The sequence below is a fragment of the Lagenorhynchus albirostris genome, chromosome 15 (assembly GCF_949774975.1).
Source record: "Lagenorhynchus albirostris chromosome 15, mLagAlb1.1, whole genome shotgun sequence".
Classification (NCBI taxonomy): Eukaryota; Metazoa; Chordata; class Mammalia; order Artiodactyla; family Delphinidae; genus Lagenorhynchus; species Lagenorhynchus albirostris.
In genome coordinates this window covers 62,049,919-62,064,001 of record NC_083109.1, presented here as the reverse complement: position 1 = coordinate 62,064,001, position 14,083 = coordinate 62,049,919, and the positions used below count along the sequence as shown (strand labels likewise).

Here is a 14,083-nt window from a genome sequence, read left to right as displayed (position 1 = left end):
ACAGGAAAGCACTTTTATGGTCCTCATTTTAAAGCTGAGAAAAGGGTGCAGGAAGTTAAATGCATTGCCCAAGGTTTCACAATTAATAACAAATCAGACTTCAAAGCTGGGTCTGTTTGACTCCTACACTGGTGTTCTTCAGCACAATGCTACAGGCAGAGATCTTAGCCGCTTTGAGGCCTCCAACCAGTCATAGAATCCCTCCTGCATCCCTGCCATGGTTAAGAATGACCTTTAATTCTACTTCGACTCCTTGCTACTTCCTGAAAGAAGCTCAGAGATGCAAAAGGGAACTACCACTTACATCAACGGGGTTAAGTATCAAAGTGTCTTTTAGGAAACTTCCATCCTGGCCCCAAATGCTAATAAATCATTTGCACCCCCTTGACACTTTCCAGAGCCTCACCATTCTGTGAGGTTTCTGGGCAGAGAATAATCACCCCAGTTTAAAGATAAGCTGAACCACAAGTTGATGAGCTATCAGTACTGACTACATGACATTAAATCATTTAAACCAGTTGATTTTCAATTTCCTTCATTTTTCCATTAAAAATAAAAGGGAGAAGATATTGAAATGATTATCATTAAACTCCTCTTCAGGAATAGGTGTTTAGGTAAATGGGTTTGTTATTGGATAAAACCTTAAAAAAATGAAAGGGAAATTTTGGTATACTTTAATTAAAACTTTTTTCTCTCTATTCAATGTTTTCCTTGTAGCTTTCAGATATTAATGAGCAGAAAGCTGGGTTTCTCTTGCTTAAATTCTACCATCATAATTTATTATTTCAAAACACTAAACTTTTCATTAGCCTTCCATTTAGTATGATTGATAACATTTTTATTTACTGCATTTACTTATTGACACCAGGCACAGCTCTGGACTTGAAAGAATGCCAAGCAATGTCAAACAAAATGTGTCTGATCTTTATTTTATTTTATTTTATCTTTATTATAAAAGATATTATCTTTATTATAAAAAGCAATTTTAAAATCCACTATTATTTTGTTTCCTTTTTATATTTTTAGTTAGTACTGTCTGTGTTCAGAGATACTCAACTAGAATGAAAAGGAGAGAAAAAAATCTCTAAAGAGAAGCATATTTTTTGGTACTGTGAAAAAAACAAAACGCTAGAAACAGGGTTGTTTTTCATCTGTTCTAATTCCCACTTGGAGAATACTACCACACACAGACACAATGAAGATTTACTCAGCAGTAATAAATACCTAAGCAGGCAGATGATGTGTGGACTTGTCATCTGCCTTCTGGAAATGGAATACAAGCACAAAGGGTTCTTCAGCTATGTGTTTGATCTTGCCCTCCACAATACCGGTCTACAAGGACGTCTACAGGGATGTATCAGCTTCCCCTGAAATCTCCCCCACTTAATGTGGATTGCCTAATGAAGTTGCCTCACAGTACAGACTTCAGGGGGAAAAAAGTTCTCTTTCGGCAATTTTTACTTGCTGATCCTTATGCAAAGTTAACCTGTTTCTTAGCAAACTTCAGAAATAATCTTTTACGTAGCATTCAGCTATTGCATCGTAAACTATGTCGAGATTTAAAATATATATGCTTTGTTTTTCTCCCAATTTGCAACAGGAAATAGTGAGCAGCTGGTAGTTTCAGAAATGTCCGTTGTGCCTACTTAAAAACAATTTTTCAAAAATTTCAAATATAAGTAAAGAATCTGAAGCAAAAAAACCCAAAACAAAACCCCCAAAAAACCAAAAAACCCCAAACATGGCAAATCTAGCCACCAACAACACAAGCTGTTATTGGCTTCACATGGCTTTTGCAACTATAAAGTCTCCTTTTTGCTCACCTAAGTGGGCACTGGAAAAGTTGTATTCATTTGCAACGAGCTTTGGACCAGGACTTAAAAAAATCACGTTTTCTTACTTAAGTCACGAGGACCTCTTAATTGCTGGTGACAAAATCCAGCCTAGTCTTGGCACAGGCTTTCTTTTTGCCAGCTGGATCACAACTTCTCGAGGCGCCCTGCCGGCCCGAAGGACCTCGCGGGCGGCCCAGTTGGCAGTTATTTTTTTCTCCACTCGCCGCTAGGTTGCACTAGATAAAGGATGCTGTAGCAAATATGCGTCATTTAATTTAAAAAAAAAAAAAAAGTAGGGTCATCACGTGACAAGAGTAAGAGAGGAAAAAAAGCCAAAACGATCAGGTTTTTCATCAAAATCCCTTTTAAGTCGCCTTCCCTCAAAAGCCCGAAAGAGCTGAACGGTGACAAATCCCGGTTGGCAGATTTTTTCCCCGGGTTCCACCTCACAAGCACCCTAAATCTCCGCTTTCAGGTTCCTTCCCACGCCACAACGATAAGCCAGCGGCAAGCCTTTCTTAAACTGGGGGTTTTCGCCAAAAAAGCCGGGGTCGGTCCCCGGGAAGGTCCCTATTTAGGGGTTTATCGGGAGGGGACTGAGCCTGACGAGGCTGCAGGGCCGCGAGGCCCCGCCCCCCCCGGGGTTCCCAGCACGCCCCGCGCGGGGAGGACGCGGCGGCGGGGGAGGGGCGGAGGAAGGGGCGGAGGCAGGGAGGAGAGAAGGGCGTCGGTTTTGCGACAGGGGCGGTGCGGTACGGAAGCGGAAGTGGAGGGTGCGCTTGGCGGCGGCGGCGGGAGCTGCGGAGTCGGGAATCAAAACAAAGGGCCTGGGGGGGGTGGGGGGAAGTCGGTGGGGCCGGAATGTGAGCGGAGGTGGAGCCGGCGGCTGAGGTGAGTTTGCTGGCAGCGCTGGGAAGTAGTCCCCGACGCGTCCAGTGCTCTGGGGCCACCAGGCTGGAGAGGGGGAGAGCGTCCCCTCCTTTTGCCTGTTGCCGGCGGGGGTGGGGGAGGTTGGCTGGTATGAGGGGAAGGAATGGGACCCACCGGGCAAGCCCCCGCTACAGGTTCGAGTTGTCTCCCTTTCGGGTCAATTCACGACTGTCATTGCAGCGCCTCTGCTGCCCTTTGGGGGTGTTTGGCTCCCTGCCCACACTTGTCTCCTTTCTCCCTTTGGGGCCCTCCAGGTGTGGAGAGCAACCCTTCTTGTTGGAAGTTTAAGAGAGGAAGAGAACAGCTGGTGTTTTTGCAACCCTCCCGCCCCCCAGCGTTTTGCACCCTCCTCGGTCTATCAGCACTACCTAGGGTGTAGCCTCTGGCTTGACTGAGCGTTGAGTTGTCTTAGGACTTGAACCACTCCCAATAATTGTACTGCGACACTGTGATACACCTTTTAGAGTTTCCCTGGCACCTTTCTGTTATTACCTAGAGCTTTCAAGTTACATCTTTTGCACTTTCTAACATCTCTGAGCATAAATATTCTGTTTTGCATACAGGGAAACTGAAACCTAAATGGGCTTCTGAGGCATTTATTGAACTTTGCATTCATTCAGCAGTTGTTGGTGGGTGCCAGACACTGTGCTAGGTGCAGGAGATACAATAATGAATAAGAAAACATGATCCATATGTACTACCGTGGAGTTTATATTTACGTGGGGGAGACAGATAATAAAAAAGCAAGCAACTAAGATAATTTTAGGAAGAAGAACTGTGAAAAACAACAGAAATACCCAGGAATGGGATGCGGTGATGTGGGGTGTTGAGGACTAGATTGGGTGTTGAGAGAAGGCCACTGCTAAATTTTCTACTTTGTCTCATTTAATACAAACAACAACCTATGAAGGTGCTACTATTATCATCAGGCCCATTTTACAGATGGGATCTGAGGTTCAGAGAGGTTGCGTGTTGTCCAAAGCTGCACAGATAGGAAGCGGCAGAATTGGGGATTGATAGGAGGACAGTCTGATGTCACAGTCTGGGCTCTCAACCACTATCTGAATTGCTCAAAGACTGAGAGATAATGGCGGAAGTGAGACTTCCACTCAAATCAAACAGAACTTGCTTTGACTACCTGAATTACATCATGTCATTCCCAGGAATATTTAGGAAAATTTCCGGGTGCAGGCCACTAACAAGCTAATACGTATATACTTTCTATTGCTCGTGTTGAGCGATACCAGAGGTGCCTTGGTGTGATAGAAAGAGGTGGACAAGCCTGGTTCTTTTCCCTTTCTATTGTGTGATCTTGGGCAAGTTACATAATTTCATTTAACTTCTGTTTCTCCTCTGTAAAAATGTAGCTAATTTCTCCCTTGTCTTTCTCACAGATTTACTGTGGGAAAAAAGATGACATAAATGGATCGCAGTGTCTGGTTGTTTCCTTCATTGTATCCCTTGTGCCAAGCACAGGCTTACTACATAGTAGATACTAAGTAAATATTTGCTGAATGAGGAAATAAATAATGTTAAACAAAAAAGCTTTGTAAACTGTATTTTACTTGACACCTTAGCTCACTTTCAGGATTGGCCTTGAAGGGGCTTGAGAGAGCATGTTGAAGTTGTGTATGTCGTGAACATCACAAATTCTTAGGCTCTAGAGAGAAGATAGGGTATATGAGGTCTGTATTTAATAGGAAGAACAAGTACCATAATTTACTATCATTGTGGCAGTTAACTCCATCTCTGTCTCCAGATTAGCTCCAGTTTTTGTAGGTAAATAGCTGCTTTATTCATTCCCTCATTCAACAAATATTTCCTTAGTATATACTATGTAGGAGCCCCGTGCTTGGCACAAGCCATACAGCGGTGAAGACAAACAGATGGTGGCATCTTTTATCTGATTTTTTTCCCCCATAGTAATGCTTTGAGGTGGGCAGGGGAGAAATTAGGCACACTTGACTGAGGAAGAAACTGAAACTTAATAAAGTTTTGTAGCTTCTACATAAGGGCCAAATAGTAAATATTTTTGGCTCTGTAGGTATATGATCTGCAGTCTCTTGCAAATAATTAACTCTGCAGTTGTAGTGCAAACATAGCCATAGGACTTCAATAAGCTTGGCTGTGTCTCAAATACACCTAGTCGTAGACACCGAAATCTGAATTTCATGTAGCTTTGTCACAAAATATTGTTTTGATTTCTCCCAAGAATTAAAAAATGTGAAACACATTCTTAGTTCGCAGGCCATTTAAATACAAGCAGTGGGCCGGTTTTGGCTATAGTTTTAGGCAGTAGTTTGCCTACCCCTGCTTTTTGTGATTGGTTTTCCTATATTTTAGACATAGTGCTTATATAGTCATCTCTCCCCTCACTGGACTATGTAGATGTTAAAATCTCTTGAAAAGAGCATCTTATCAGGGAGATAGCTAAAAGAAATTCTTCTCTATATGCCCAGAAATTTCTGAAAGATAAATTAATAACCTTAAAATGGCCATTGTCGGTAAGAGTAGGAGGTGGTTGGGGCATGGTGGTGAGGGCTTGGAAATGAGACTTCCTTGTCCTTACCACTGGCAGGCCGCCTGTGTGCCCAATGGCTACTACTGATTGGATCTGCTTTTATCGTATCATTTAAGACTTGTAGAGTGTTGTTGCTCTGGAGTAGATAAGCGCACATCTGGGACTTGAGATTTCTCTGTTAGATTTTTGGTGGTATAGCAGATTCCACTTTCATAATAAGTAAACTAAGAGGTTGGTTCGACTTGTTTTGTAGCTGAATCAAATTCAAAGTCCACAGAGGTCACTTAATTTGGACCTTCAATACTCATATCAAAGACACAGTGGGATAGGTTGCTCTGAAATCAATTTCACGATCTTACATAATTGGGAATGAGGACATGTGGTTGTTCTTTTACTCAAATTATATGCTGTCTTCTGTTAACTTTTTGAATCTCCCAAGTAGAGTGTTTAGTGAGGGATAGTCGAGAAGAATTAAGAAATATTATATAGAAAACATCTGCTGTGGGCTGGAGGAGCTTGGCTCCAGCCAAGTGAAGAGGAGAGGTTTCTCTCCCGGTTATGCAGGTGTCCAAGATGTGGCTACTTCTCTCAAGCATGGCTGAAAAGAAATAGGGCTCGTCCAGAGTTCATTTTTGTTTGAAGACCTATGAAACGTAAGGAATGGAAGATGATAGACTTTTTAAAACATCAGGTTGATGTAGTTAGGGTTCAAGCATAAATAGTCAACCAAGTTTACCAATTTTAGTAAGCTGTAATATGTTTTGATAGCGATTCTACTTGTGTTCCAAGATCTGACTTGTTGGGAGCCATTGCACCGTAATTTTTTTTTCTTAACTTGGAAGACATTTACATTTATTTTTACTTTCCCACATCACTAATCCTGGATATGAGTGGCTAAATCTTGTATCTCCATCAGGAAAACATAGCACCACTGAGTGGCTGTTACATCCTATGGAAAACTCAGTCTTTGGTCACAGCATTAAGAGTTCCTGGATTTGGTCCCATCAGCCCTCTTTGCAATGACCTATACACCATAAATATAGTTGTAGTCTCAGATTTCAGTAATAAAATTTGTACTTATGCAAATAAATAATATTGAAATCTCATTCTTAACAGGGTGGAAGAATGAAAGAAAAGAAAGATGAAAGAATGTTGAACCACTTTGTATGGCTGTATGATGGAAGGAAACGGAACTGAGAACTCCTGCAGTAGAACACTTGGATGGCTTCAACAAGATAATGATGCTAAGCCATGGCTTTGGAAATTCTCTAATTGCTTTTCTCGTCCTGAGCAAACATTGCCACTTAGTCCCCAAACGGTAACTATGTGCAAGACTAAGGACATGGCAAATTCTTAATGCAAATAGATGAGAGATCCATTTGGTCTGGGGCAGTCTCTCTCCCTGGAGTCTGTGCTAAATTTTCTCTTGCATCCTGCTTATATTACTCCTTGTAGCACATTATTGTAATTCCTGACTCAATGAAGGCACAATTTTTTAACTCCTGTACTTACACATTAAGCAACAATAGATGCTTTAAATATTTGATGTTAAAATTTTGGAAAGATTTGTTTCTCATTAACATCACAGATTCCAAAGACAAAATCCACATTGTAGAGTAAGACCGGAGGAAAGTACAAAATAGATATTGTTTTATGGTAGCCTTCTGAGTTTTGTGTCTTAAAATCAAGGAAAGATTGATAGGATTTGTTGATAGTCTTTTTCTGTTCAAGATTTCTCTTGAATATTTAAATATGTCTAGAACTTTTTCTTTTGTCTTTTCGTAGTGATTTTGACGTTTTCTGATTTTATTTCCTTCATCGTTATCACTTTTTTTTTTGCTATTGTACTTGGGATTTAAATGAGACTTCACTATGAATTTATATAAGGGTATTGATAATGACTTTTAAAAAAAATCTATTCCCTGTCTTCTCCAGTTTTTCATTATATAGTTACCTTTGTCGCATGGCATCAGTAATTGGAGTTATTTCAGAAGTATTTTACCTCAGGGACAGTTTGCACTGAGGGCTGGCAGCTCAAGCAGGGTCCTGGGGTGGCAGATCTAGCCCTAACAGAGTCACAGGACACGGAATTGCACTGTCACCTTTACAGATCCAGAATCTCGATTTTGTCAGTGGTACCCAGAATTGAGTACGTTCAGGAAGACCACCTCACAGTAACCCTGCCCATAAGAGCCAGATCTATGTAAATCATAATGCCAGTGAGTTAATTTCCAGCCTGAATTGTAATTACCAAGAGGGCAGAACACACTGTTTGTTGGCTGGTGAGACCATTGCTATTACCTCCCTTTTAGGAAAAGTAACTGAAAATCCAAGTTTCTCCCATATTAGTATACCCTCCCATAGCAGAAGGAGTGAAATCATAGCAGTCAGATGGACCTTTCTATGCTCTAAGGGATGAGCATGTCTCAATCACTATATCAGGGCATCCCCTTCATCTTAATAGTGCCTGCATTCAGCCAATAAATGTTGTTGATTTGTCGAATCCCCTTTCAGTGGCCAGGTACTCTGCTGAGTGCTTTATGTTTACTGTTTCATTTTATCCTTCTAACAAATGTAGTGGGTACATTCTGTTGTTCCCAGTTGAAGGATGGTAAAATTGAAGCATAAAGAGGTTAGGTTAAGTCACTTACCCAAGGTCATAAAACTATTTAGTATCACATTCAAACCCAGGTCTCTGACACCAATGCAATGCTATAACCTTTATAAGCATACCAGCCTCATGTGTCTATGTTACAGGCATATGACAAACTATTTCTCTTTTATCTTTTCCCCAGATAGTTTTCTAATTACTCTAATTCTTTCCACTGGTTACAAAATAATTGTTGGCATTATGGCTTTAGGTCATGATACCCCAGGGTTTGCTAAATGTCATCAGCAACACGTTTAAGACCTATTCATGGATGGGCCACTTGGGCAGATGGCTGATCTCATCCATAGTGCTTGATACCTTCTCCCCTGGAGGACCTTACTAAAACCACCTAGCTCTGACTGCACAAACTATTAAGTATTTTCCTCAAGGCGCTTTGCTTGTAAGCCGTCTTTAGTGAATACTGTTATGACTGTTGTTTTTCATACCACCTATTTTGTCTTCAGAAGACACTGAGAGGCAAGGGGAAGTTATCAAAGGGAAGACACTGAGACATGGTTGGTTAATCAGGCTTGTTGAATATGTAAACAGACCCCCTCCCCAAGTCTCTTAAAATTCAGGAAGGACACAGTTGTAATTTTAGTTGTCTGTTTCAATGTTCACCTCCTGCTGAAGAATGCTCCTGGTTTTAGCTGCCATTCCATTTTTGTGGTTGTGATTTTGTGTGGTTATGACGGAGTGATGTAGATAGGTTTGAACACTGTTTCCATTTTTTAATGCAATCAGATGTGAGTATCCCCAAGTCACTAGCCTCATAAAATTAATTTGTGTTCTGGTTTTCTTTTCTCAGAAAGATTACATGGAGAACAAGAAAGTTGCTGTGGAATTAAAGGATGTACCATCTCCCCTTCATGCTGGCTCTAAACTTTTTCCAGCAGTCCCACTTCCAGATATCCATTCTCTTCAGCAACCTAAAATACAGCTTTCAACTGTCCCCAAAGTAAGCTGCTGTGCCCATTGCCCTAATGACCCCTCCACTTCGCCAATGCGTTTTGGTGGTGGCGGTGGCGGAGGGACTGGTAGCTTGATTCCCCCAGGCGCACTGTTAGACTCGCAAAGCACCAGGACAGTCACGTGTCAGGTGGGGTCAGGGTTTGCTTTCCAGTCTGCATCTTCACTCCAGAGTGCCTCAGCTAGGAACAGTTTGGCCAGCGTTGCAAGTGACTTTCCCAGCATGTGTCTAGAAAGTAATCTCTCTCCCTGCAAACACCTGCCCTGTTGTGGAAAGCTCCATTTCCAGTCATGTCATGGTAATGTGCACAAGCTGCATCAGTTTCCAGCTCTCCAGGGCTGCACCTCCTCCGCTGGCTATTTCCCCTGTTCTGATTTCACAAGTGGGGCTCCCGGGCACTTGGAAGAGCACATTTCACAGTCGGAGCTAACGCCTCACTTATGCACCAACTCTTTGCACCTAAATGTGGTACCTCCGGTTTGTTTAAAGGGCTCACTTTACTGCGAAGACTGCCTCAACAAGGTTTGTATCTTTTTATTTGTTATGTTGGGTGCAGCTAAGGTTTGAGGAATGACTTTTTAAAAATACTAATGGATATATCTTGAAAAATATCTTTCTTGTGAGTGGGGTCAAAGACTCTTTCGTGATGTGGCTTTCTCCCCATCAGCATAACTCCTTCTGGTCCTGAAAGAAAGCAAAGGGTAAAATGGGAGGGACCATTCAAAAAAGTACAGAGTAATTATTTAGTTTATGCTCTTAGAGTCTCCTGTAATAAATCTACTTCTTACATGTGAACCTAGCTTGGCAAAGCCTCATGTTCTGTTCAGTCTTTAAAGGCTAGAGCACAATTGTGATTTCTTATAGCTAACACTCACTTGATACATGGACCCCTTGTAAAACTGCATGTTGTCCCTTTGTAATAATTTGGGGAACTTGAAACTTGGTCTCAGTCACACCCAGTGTTCAGGTAAAGACGTTACTTCCTTTTATGTAAAGTGTGTCTGAGGGTCTCCACCGTAGCAGACACATGGCCCAGAATGTAAAGGTCTGATCATGTGAATATCTTCCCTGATCATTTCAAGTCACTTTGGAAGTGAGTTTATGCATTGGTAGCTGATAGTTCTGGGAAAGGTGATTTGAAAATACGTTTTATCAGAGGTTAGCAGGTGGAAAGGAGAAACACTTAGAATGTGTTTTCAGTTGTTATGTGTAACTCTAGGTTCTGAAATAATGTATCTGAAACCTCCTCCTCTTTTTAAAAAAATTTTAAAACAGCCGGCAAGAAATAGTATAATTGATGCTGCTAAAGTCTGGCCAAATATACCACCTCCAAATACTCAAACTGCACCTGTTACTATTCCTCTGTGTAATGGCTGTGGAACCAAAGGAACAGGGAAGGAGACCACGTTGTTATTGGCGACCAGTCTAGGCAAAGCTGCTTCGAAATTTGGTAAATGACAGTATGGTGTAAAATGTGCATATTAGTTTTCAATACCTGATACTAACACTGCATTTAATCACCTTTAAAAAGATTCCTGTGGTTCTAAAGCTACTGTGTATGAGTCTCCATTTCCATCTCTTGGTAAAGACCTTTTTATCCTTATAGACCAATAGGTCAGTTGCCATTAATGTTGGGCTGATGCTATTTGAGACCAGAAGCTGTGTATAGAAAAATAAGGAGTATATTAGGAGAAATAAGTGCTGGAAGGGACTTGGTGTCAACTTAGGTTCATAATCACACTTGTTGGTTGTATGCTCCCTAGACGTACTTAGTATTTAGAAAGATTTAGCAATGGCTGATGAAAAACAGTATTTGAAAACCTAAGATCATTTCCCCAAAAAGTAATTGATATATTTTATCTTTAAAAAACATTTTTTAAAAACTTGAATCAGATACGAATGCAGTGTTAAAAATCATTTAAAATCAAGGACAAGGGAATTCCCTGGCGGTCCAGTGGTTAGGACTCTGAGCTTCTACTGCAGTGGGCACGGGTTGGATCCCTGGGTAGGGAACTAAGATCCAGCAAGCCCTGCGACGCAACCAGAAACAAACAAACAAACAAATGTGCTTTAAAAATAAAATCAAATCAAGGATGATAACAACTTCATGGTCTGTCTCCTCTTCATTGTTCTCCCACACTGAGTTGGTAGACAAGTGCGGGTGGAGCATGAAGGTCAGGTCTCAGAGCTGCTGTGTCCATTCACCTATGTGTTAGTGTTCACAGGAGCATAACTGGTCAGTGTGAGAACGCCTCATGCTTTGTCATGGATTTATTGTGGGCTTAAAGTGACTTGATCTTTAGATTTGTTCTCTCCTGAAACATGGGAATAATCACTTAGAGATACTATGGCAACTTGGGGTTGTTTGTCTTATTAGACCAGCCATTGAGGTTGGTATCCTTAAATTTAACATCAGTCAATAATTTCATTTTCCTGCCCCTAAGAATGAGAGGTAGCTACCTGTTATTTTTATTTGAATATCTTACCTCTTTTTTACCACTGTAATTGAAAATGTTAACATTTCTTAAGGGTCACCAGAAGTTGCGCTAGCCGGACAGGTGCTAGAAAACTTACCCCCCATTGGAGTTTTTTGGGATATTGAAAATTGCTCAGTCCCCTCTGGCCGCTCAGCTACTGCAGTTGTACAAAGAATTCGTGAGAAGTTTTTTAAAGGCCACAGAGAAGCAGAATTCATTTGTGTGTGTGACATCAGTAAAGAAAACAAAGAAGTTATTCAAGAACTGAATAATTGCCAGGTAAAAAAAAAAAGAATTTTTATCTATTTTGGTAGAAGAATAAGCATGTGTGATTTTTTTAAAGAATTCTAATTGAAAATTTGTTTAATAATATGCATTTGTGCTAAGTTTGTAAATAAAAGAAAATAGCAAAAGATTATTTCTTAATTAGGTACTAGAAATCATTTAATCATGTCTGATCTTTCAGCAAGGCTGCTTATATGTGACTAGTGCTTTCCTAGTATAGTGGTTACATATGTATCATTTCCTTTGATTTTCATAACTGCTTTGTGAACAAGGCTCATAGGATTTATTATTTGGAATTTACAAATGAAAGGGCCCAAGAGGTGAAGCAACTTTTTTAAGATCATATGGCCGTAAGTGGATGAGCTTAGATTTAAATCCAGATTGTCTGACCCCAAAGTCTGTTCTCTTCAGCTGGAACCAGAATCAAGTTCTTTTGACTTTCAGACAAGTAATTCCATTGATATGCCATATTCCTGCCTAAAATTATATAGTTCTGTTCCTTGTAAAAACTAATAAATCCTATTTTGTATTGTATGTAGTTGAGGCACCTCTCAAACCTTTCCTTCCTTTGGAGACTTTAATATGAGCCTGATAGTTTTAACAGGAATAAACACATTTTAGCTCCCTTAGGGGCAGATGCCTCTCTTCTTCCACCACCTGATGGTGGAAGCCATAGACGACGAATAGAAATGACATCAAATACAGCCCCAAATCGTACCTTAATTATATATCATACCTCTGCCACCCACAAAACTGTTGGCAAAAGATACTAGAGAGAGCTAGTTTACTTCACATTTCACTTTCTTTTCTTTATTTTCTGAAAGGGGGATGGATGAAGCAGAAAAGCAGAAGATTACAGATGAAACTAGGGATAATGATCCAGTTAATTCGTCTGGAGAACTGAAGTTGAAATTATTGAGATTTGACTGTAATTTTTTTCCGTTCCTAAGTGGCAGTAATAATAAAAGTTTCCTCAAGAACTGTCTATTAAGAGGCAGGCAGAATGTGTAGTGATTTTCTAACCTCAGCTCTTTCTCATTTGTCCTTATTATAAATTAATGCAGGTAACCGTTGCCCACATCAATGCTACTGCAAAGAACGCTGCTGACGACAAGCTCCGCCAGAGCCTCCGAAGGTTTGCAAATACTCACACTGCTCCTGCCACTGTGGTTCTTGTGTCAAGTAAGTGTAGAAACATCTGCTGATTTCAGCTAAACTCACTGTGTGTGAATTATCATAGAAACCAAAATATGTTAAAGTAAAATGTGCCCCCAGAGACGCTGAAATACATAGGACATTTTATGTTTATCTTTGAAAACTGTTTAGAAAAAAAATGGGTCTACGTGGATTTCTGTATTTTTCTCCTTGGAACTTGATTAAGGATTCTTGCAGGGCCAAGTTTATTAAAGAAAATGTAATTTTTTTAATCCTGGGGGCCCCTTATTGCTAATTTTAAAAATGCTAAGATGAAGTTGGGGCTCCTCAGAGTATTAACATTTGCTCCTTTTTACTACTGGAAGTAACGTGTCTTGGGGTTCAGTATAAGTATATGTAAAATTGTCTTACCGTGTTAATCCTTCTGATATGAAATGCGTTCCTGTTCTAGAAAGGGGTGGGGGTGGCAACTTAGAATATAATCCTGCCATTCCTTCCTTCTCAGTAGATGTCATTAGAGTTACCTCTCTCTGTCAGGTGTTTCTAATGTTTGGGGATGGGGGTTGGGCTGTACCTTGTCTTTCAGCTGATGTCAATTTCGCATTGGAACTTAGTGACCTGAGACACAGGCATGGTTTCCACATAATTTTGGTCCATAAAAACCAGGCCTCAGAAGCACTGCTGCATCATGCTAATGAGCTGATCAGATTTGAAGAATTCATTTCCGACCTGCCCCCCAGGTTACCAGTAAAAATGCCAGTAAGTGGGTTTGTGTTCTTTCTGCCATATTCTAGTTGAGATTACAGAGGCTCAAGACAGCCCTTCATAAGGGGTCTCCAAGCCCAGGTGAGGCTGTTCTTTGTAGTAGGCTGGCCAGATTTTGAAACAGGCCTAGAAACTTTCTTCTCTTATAGATATTCAGAGAATTGATATATATGCATTTTGCTTTTATTATTTTCACAATGTCATAGGGAACTGACTTTCAGATTTACCTTACTGACAGCCACTTGCCAGTGTCTACAAAGCTAGCAATGTTTTGTGCCAGGGGGATGGAAGTAATGGAATGAGAGTTATTACTCTTTTTGCTTCCAGGTTTTAAGGGTAAAGAATATGATGATGGTTTGCACATACTGGTGTGGTTGGAGTCAAATAAGCAGTGATAGTACAGTTGTGGCACTTAATCCTGAAGCTCCAGCAGGCCTCTGAGCCTGTTTTCTATGGTTGTGGTCCCTGGCATGCATGGGCACAATGAGGAGTAGT

General features: G+C 40.7%; 1 protein-coding gene and 1 non-coding gene across 2 annotated transcripts in view; one reads left to right on the top strand and one right to left on the bottom strand.

The window, feature by feature from the left end:
• The first annotated feature begins 2,701 nt into the window (after positions 1-2,701).
• Positions 2,702-14,083, top strand: part of MARF1 (meiosis regulator and mRNA stability factor 1) — a 40,411-nt gene continuing 29,029 nt past the window's right edge. Inside the window, exons 1-7 of the mRNA XM_060122658.1 lie at positions 2,702-2,726; positions 6,403-6,604; positions 8,745-9,428; positions 10,182-10,356; positions 11,436-11,662; positions 12,733-12,850; positions 13,410-13,582. Coding sequence (XP_059978641.1) covers positions 6,461-6,604; positions 8,745-9,428; positions 10,182-10,356; positions 11,436-11,662; positions 12,733-12,850; positions 13,410-13,582 — 1,521 coding nt within the window. The 5' untranslated portion in view covers positions 2,702-2,726; positions 6,403-6,460. The remainder of the gene's footprint in view (positions 2,727-6,402; positions 6,605-8,744; positions 9,429-10,181; positions 10,357-11,435; positions 11,663-12,732; positions 12,851-13,409; positions 13,583-14,083) is intronic.
• LOC132506546 (small nucleolar RNA SNORA25) lies at positions 6,186-6,312 on the bottom strand. Its single transcript, XR_009535873.1, has one exon. It is a non-coding gene; the product is annotated as a small nucleolar RNA SNORA25 (small nucleolar RNA).